This window comes from Perca flavescens, unplaced genomic scaffold (genome assembly GCF_004354835.1).
Source record: "Perca flavescens isolate YP-PL-M2 unplaced genomic scaffold, PFLA_1.0 EPR50_1.1_unplaced_scaf_10, whole genome shotgun sequence".
NCBI classification, from domain to species: Eukaryota; Metazoa; Chordata; class Actinopteri; order Perciformes; family Percidae; genus Perca; species Perca flavescens.
Genome location: NW_021166515.1, coordinates 69,640 through 77,139, shown reverse-complemented (window position 1 = coordinate 77,139; position 7,500 = coordinate 69,640). Strand labels below are relative to the sequence as shown.

Below are 7,500 nucleotides of genomic sequence, written 5' to 3'. Positions count from 1 at the left end.
CCCCCAGTTACACATGCTCCAAGCTTAGTTTCCCCGCCGCAACCCCTCAAAAACACGACTACAGACCTCCAGAAGGCGCTTTACAGAAGCACTTCCTCGTCCTCAACCTCAGTGTCAGCGTCGCACCCCTTTTTCACGGGCCAAACCAAAGAAAAAGCCAGCTCCGACCGCTTAAATGCAGAGAAGTGTTTATCACCTGCCAAGACACCACTGGACAGAAGTGGAACTCAAATGCTTGCCGAAAAACCCTCGGATCTGTCTGCCAAAGAGTTGATGGATGGTTTCCCATCCAAATTAGATTCCATGGCCAAGTTGTCCAAGTATTTAACACCATCTTGTTATGGGCTGCTAACCAGCAAGGACCAAAAACCTAAGCAAGGTCTACCCCTTCCTGTTACTACATCAGAAAAGACTCAAGATCGTCCTGAAATGATCAGCAATGTGCCATCGAATTGGGTTGTCCCGGGTCCTTCCTCTGCAGCTGACGGCTCTGACCACAGCAGAAGCTCCCAAATTCTAAAGAAAAACAAGAGATTAGACAATATTTCTCACAATCCACAGCCTCAAAACTCCACTGGCTCCAAGACAGTTGAGGTAAGAAGCATCCCTGCCTCACAGGGAAGACCCTCTGCATCATCTCCCTCCCAAAAGTCCAAAGTCGAATGGCAACGAGTACCTCCTACTGATTTGGAGAAGCCAAACAGAAAAGAAGAGACTCGTACACATCCTGGAAAACAGAGCATTGCTACTGCTAAACCAGAGCTTCAAGAAAGCCAACTTCAATCTCGTGTGGGGAATGGAAACTCCTCCAGTCAAATCTATGGTGACTCCTACCTCCCTCCTGGCTTAGGATACACCAACCGCTACATCCCGTACTCAGTTGCTGAGAATATGTCCTTGCAATGCATGACGATACCCGGCAAAGGACCTATCTATACGCACCCAGCCTTGCTTGGCAACAGCAGTTTTTACCCACAAAAACATGGACTTCCATATATTGGAGTACATCCAAACCAGGGTGACTTCATGACGTACCAGAACTCCCAAGGAATGGCGTCTCCGTCTGTTTCCTCCCACGCTGGTCTTGAGCGAATTGAAACCCAAGATAAAACCTGGAATTTAGAGCCATACAGGAACCAGGAAAGACTGGATGTTGACAGCTCCCAAAACAGGGACAAAGAGAGAGAAAATTCCACGAGCAAAACCGTAAAAGCTTCAAGCAAAAGCCTGACTTGTACCAGAGAAGTTGTTGTTTGTATTGACCTGGTGCGGGATGAGCCGGATGATGATTCGTCGATCAACAAGCACAGCGCTACCTTCAGAGATTCCTCCAGGCTTGACGGCATCTGCTGTAACCAAATCCAAGAAAGAGATCCTCCGAAACCCCTTCCTCCCAACCAGGCTGCCGAGCAGAGACAAGACTTAAAACCCAACAAGAACAGAAATAATTGGAGGTAAGTAATGTTTTAAGCACCCCTAGCGGTGGCGGTTTTAAACACATCGTTAAAGGACAATTCCGGTGCTAAATGAACATAGGGGTTAACAACATATGTGCACCGAGTCGACCGTTCTCTGGGACTTGTTTTCATGCTAATTGAATGTGTCTTTAGCTTGAAACAAGCCAGCGCAAACCGGTGGTTTATGCTACCTTTCGGGCCACTTGGTAAATCACTAGTTTATACCACCAACAAGGCTCAAAATAGCACCACACTTCCACTGTAGCATAATGAGGGTCCCTAGATGTAAACCGAAGCATTGAGAACTTTGTAAGTGTACAGACAGTTTATTAAAAAGATAGATTATAAAGACAATACTGTTCATGTTTACAAGCAGGTGCCATCTTGGGATAGCAGTCACGACCAATCCAACGACGAACAGCGTGTTTGAGCTATGTTACTGGTTACTGGTTACACAGCATTCTGTCTTTTTTAATAAACTGTCTGTACACTTACAAAGTTCTCAATGCTTCGGTTTAACTGTAGGAACCCTCATTATGCTACCGTTGAAGTGTGGTGCTATTTTGAGCCTTGTTAGCGTTAGCAGCTAACCACTGGTTTGCGGTAGCTTGTTTAAAGCTAGAGACACATTCAATTAGAGATGGCCCGATACCATCTTTTGCTTTCCGATACCGATTCTGATATCTGAACTTGCGTATCGGCCAATACCGAGTACCGATCCGATACCAGTGTGTCATATATTTTATTATGTTTTAACAGCTGTATACTACTATCCCTGTATGGATGTGATATGATTTCTGTCTTTTTTGTCGGTCTGGCTCAGGTTAAACTCTTTGTGAAACAGGAACAAACGCAAACAATGAATGCCCCATAACTTTCTTTTATTATCCAGTTTGACAGGCAGTTATAAAGGAAAAAGATCATGAATAAACTACTTTAACGTAGATTTTCTTTAGGGCTTTACTACGTGGTATCAGATCGGTGCATAAACTCCAGTACTTCCCGATACCAGCGTTTAAGGCAGTTCAATTTTATTTATAGTATCAAATCATAACAGAGTTATCTCGAGACACTTTACAGATAGAGTAGGTCTAGACCACACTCTATAAATTCCAAAACCCCAACAATTACAGAAATTCCTCAAGAGCAGTGGCTATTGCGACAGTGGCGAGGAAAATTGGAACATCTCTACATTCAATTAGCATGAAAACATATCCCAGAGAACGGTTGACTCAGTACACATATGTTATTAACCCCTAGGGTCATTTTGTGCCAGAATTGTCCTTTAAGTTTGTTGTTAATGTTGTGAAACAGTCACAGTTTGGTTAGGTAGGAAAGACAGAAAGATGATTTTAAATTTTGTTTCATATTTATTTGCATTGTCTGCCCGAGATCTTCTTTGTGGTTTTCAGTGTTTTGGTTTCTGTAAAAAGGAAAGAAATACGTTTGATGAAATCTTAACAACAAAGTTAACTCTGTGATCTGCAAGTGCCTTTTATCATTTCAGTGTTGATTGTAAAAAGAAATGTAGCGTAAACAACATCCTCATCAAAACTCTTCCTGTTTGCATTCTCCTAGTGACGACGACCCAGACGAGAGCCCCGAAAAGGAGGAGGCACTTAGTCCAATCCCAGACATCCCAGAGGAGCAGACAATGCGCTGTGCTCGGACTTCTCCACAGCAGTTTTCAAGAAAATCTAAAACTGAGGCCTCTGGAGTTACTGAGGGCTCAATAACGGGTGTCCCGAGTGGTCGGAATAGGCCTCACGTCAATGCATACCCAGAGCAAGAACCTTCCAGAAATGGCAACCCATTGGGTCCTTTTGGCAAGGACAGTTGTTCGAATGACAACGACAAATCTAACACCACCGTGGGAACTGAAGAGTTCCCAAAGAGTTCGTCCTTTGGGGACCAATGTCTCTCAGAAAGTCCAGTTTTCAATCCCCGGGTCTCAGCTTTAGGAGTTACAAAAACCAGATCTCCAGTGTGCCTTAACATCAACCCAAGAAGTCCTACGCGCAACAGCGGAGATCCAAACTTTGTCAACAGAAATCTTGCGGGCTCGTGCGTCACGAATGGTCGGAATAATGGTGTAGAGAGTAACGAAGCAAAGTCAAAGGCCTCGGCGAATACAAACGGTAACCCCGAGCAAAACGCGTCCAAAAACGGCGACAAATTGGATCCTTTTTGCAAAGAAAGTTGTTCAAATGACAACAAATCTAACAACTCCGTGGTAGCCGAAGAGTTCCCGAAGAGTTCGTCCTTTGGGGACAAATGTCTCCCAGAAAGTCCAAAGTCCAATCCCAGGGTCTCAGTTCTGAACACCAGGGCTCCATTTTGTGTCAACCCCAACCCAAGAAGTCCTACATGTAACAGCGGAGATCAAAGTTCAGTCAACAGACATTTTGTGGGTCCTTGTTGCCGAAATCTGACGTCTGAAGCCAGGCCTTTCAGCGGAACAACCCATGGAAGCATCAACCCCGTGTCTCTGAACGCGAGGAGCGTCAATGCCGGATTTACAAATTGTGAAAACCGCAACGCCACAAGTCCACATTATGGAACCAATCTCAGAGCTCCTGCATGTGGAAGGAACTCTTTTAGTTGTCCAAATTGCACAAGTACACCCTCTAAAGGCGAGTCTTTTGGATATAACCAGCCGTCTGTACATACCAATCCCAGGGCTCTTACATTTGGAAACAGTTTTCCTCGAGGCCCAACCTGTCGGCACATTTCACCTGGAAATCCTACAAATCGAGGCTTTAGCTCGCAGGCAGATCTGACTCCGCAGGACCGCAAATACGAAGGTCTTTCCTCCGATGAGGCGGCAAACTCCGGCTTCGATTGTGGGGACGTGAACGAAGACGTCCGGGACAACGCTGATCTTCTGGTAGATGATGAGGACGACGAGGGATCTTGCTGCGGTAAAGTCCGGCGCTCCGGCCTCACCAAACGCATCGCCAACTCATCCGGCTTCGTGGGCGACCGCTTTAAATGCATGACCACGGAGCTCTATGCCGACTCCAGCAAGCTGAGCAGAGAGCAGAAAGCACTTCAGGTAAGTCTACGTTTACTTCTGTCACATCAGTTCAAGCCCGGCCCGAGACTTTTGGGGGCCCTAAGCAGGATTTAGTTTGGGGGACTCTCCACACTAAGAAAGCCGAAGTCCCGCCCTTCTACTTCCGGTTCTTTTCTGTTCTCTCATCCCCACTGAACTGTTTTGATTTCACATTAGGACTACTTCGCTGTAAACCTCTGATATTGTACTTGAGACATACAAGTCTTATGATTCATGGTGCTGCATTCTTGTTTTTCCAATAAATTTGAAATCCAGTTATGTTCCCCACATATGGCTGCATTCATCTTGTCATATAAATAAGTTTTATTTTTCTCCAAATTCATATTAATCATATATTATAGTGATGGGATGCAGGAACAAAATAAGAGAATAATCCAACTTTAATTCTGAGTAAATGTTGGGTTTGAATGTTTTTTTCCTTCAGAATTTCTTTAAATATGTATGTCTGTATCTTTCGAAAAAATATGAACGAGGGTCAATGTAGAGATAATAATTATTTTTTGATCCATTTTGAATTGAGCCATGGACATAGACTGTTAATATTAGTGGACAGAGCATGTGTGACGTCACCCATTAGTTTGTGGAGAGCTGATATGAGTCGTCGAGTTTGCGTTTATGGGCGCAGCCTTTGTGGTTGCGGTTGTGACGTTTTTACACGAGGAGGAGGAGAGAGGGAGGAGCCGTAGACAGTTGGGCGGTATCTTACTGTATTTATTTATTTTTTTGAGTTAGCAACCCTGCTTAGCTACACCCTTCGTTACGTTACACACGTTCTCTGGCAATCTGGATGCAACTTCTGCTGAAAGCTAGCATACATAATTCAAGGTAAGATTCAGCTTTGCTAGGTTTTGTCCCATAGTCATATAAGAGGAGTCACATTGTAAAGTAAATGTATCTGACGTTACCATGTAAATTGTCTGTAACGTTAGCTAGCCACTTATGGTAAAACATGCTAACGTTAATTTTCTACAAATTGAAGTTTTAGCTACGTTTTCCTAATTTAAAAGTAGTGTCAGCGAAATGCAAAACGGTGATTGTCAATGCTTATCATTATCTAACACTAACTATTAGCAAATGTTTAACCAAGTTTCTTAGAATGTTTGGCTAACTGTAACAACCATAAAGCACCGATAAAGTCTTGCTACTGTTAGCAGGTATCATCAGTCTATGGTTGGCGCATTTAGCCTTTACATGCTTTTAAGAGCTAACGTTAGCAGAAATAAGATAATTTAACTGAGTTAAAGTTACACTAAAGAACAATACACTGTTGTTAATTAATCTGTATTCTCCTAGATAATTAATGAAGTACAGTTACATGCTAGTGTGCATATATATTTAACTATGAGGGGCTCAAATGGAAATTGATGACTCTTTTTCTTTCAGAAATAGGAGTGTGGAGAGCCACGATGGCATGTGCACCCAACCCAATTCCTCAGAATTAAGTAATAGTTACTTTTCTTTTTCCACTGTGCATTACAGACAACCAACAGACTGTCACACTATGCTCACTGTAATTGTAAAGGCAGCTTTTATTTCTTTACCCAGGCATTTGGACTTGACTGAACAGTGCTGCACAAGTGTATGTTAAGCTATATTTTTATATTGTGGTTTGTAATGTCAAACATTTCTACTGTAATTAACAATGTGGCACTAGTGATTCAACTACCTCTTTTTATTATGCAGACTTCACTTGTGACAGTGAAGTTTGCCTTTACCTTGACCCACAGCAGTGAATTATGTGTGGAATTTACACTGGATTGTAAAAGGTGAACTACATTATTTAATTAATCACTTTAAACATAATGTTAAAAATGTTGCCAGTGTTTGTGGTTTATGTAGTTTTTAAAGTTTATGCCCATTTCAATGTCAAATAAAGGTCTTTCTAAAGCTACATTTGTTGTTTTTCTGAAGTAACTATAGGAACATACAGTATTGTAGTCATACAAGACATTGGTAATTTGATAGAATTTGTAATTGATTAAAAGTGTCTATTTGGGCTTTAATCAACATAAATGATTTCTTAAATGTTACCATACTTACTTGAATGTTGACAAAGGATCAGCAAAATGTAGTTTGTGCTTTTGTGTGTCTTTATGTACTTCACCAAAATCCTTTTAGATTAATTTATATTTGAATATATTTTAAATACGTAGTCAAGTGTTTAGTAGGTAATTGAAAATGCACTAGGTGCTGTTTAATCTGTTTAGGATTATTGTAAATTCATTATAACAAAATTATGATAACAAATTGCAAAGAAAAAATAAACAACTTATACAACTACAGGTCATGATTTCCTCGTTTATTTCTCGTACAAGTCACGATTTTCTCGTTTATGTCGCTCACAGATCGTGATTTTCTTGTTTATTTCGCGTACATCATCTATTTTTATTTTTATTTATTTATTTATTTATTTATTTATTTAAGGACAATGCACATTTAATGAACATGTACAGCAGTACACGTAAAAGTGCCAGATTATAGCCCAAAGGCTAATTTCCATCTGTAGTCCCAATTGGCAGATATAAATTACAATAACAGGACATAAGATAAACACTATTAACATCTGCCATATAAAACAGGATGAAAAAAAAACTAAAATTATTAATAAATGTTATAACAGAGGCTCAACATACATATGTTTCACTAAACTAATACGGTACGACATACGAGTAGGGGTGACCCATACGTGGTTAGTTTTAAGACAAAATATATACAGTAATAACATTTGTTATGTGAAACAAGGAAAAACAAAATAAACAAACAAAAAAAAAAAAAAAAAAAAAAAAAAAAGCAAACAAGACAATTTTAGATAGGCATTAAAGGATATATCCTGATCAAAAATGACTCCTAAATTTCTGACAGTAGTGCTGGAGGCCAGGACAACACCATCCAGAGTAGCTATGTCTTTAGATAATGAGGTTCTGAGGTGTTTAGGTCCCAGTACAATAACTTCAGTTTTGTTAGGGT

At 40.9% G+C, this 7,500-nt stretch overlaps 1 protein-coding gene across 1 annotated transcript in view; it reads left to right on the top strand.

Moving 5' to 3' along the window:
* LOC114551471 (BCL-6 corepressor) overlaps positions 1–7,500 on the top strand; it is a 60,244-nt gene that overhangs the window by 13,190 nt on the left and 39,554 nt on the right. Inside the window, exons 3-4 of the mRNA XM_028572519.1 lie at positions 1–1,454; positions 3,036–4,512. The exon at positions 1–1,454 is cut by the window's left edge and continues 801 nt beyond it. Of these exons, the coding sequence (XP_028428320.1) occupies positions 1–1,454; positions 3,036–4,512 (2,931 nt within the window). The remainder of the gene's footprint in view (positions 1,455–3,035; positions 4,513–7,500) is intronic.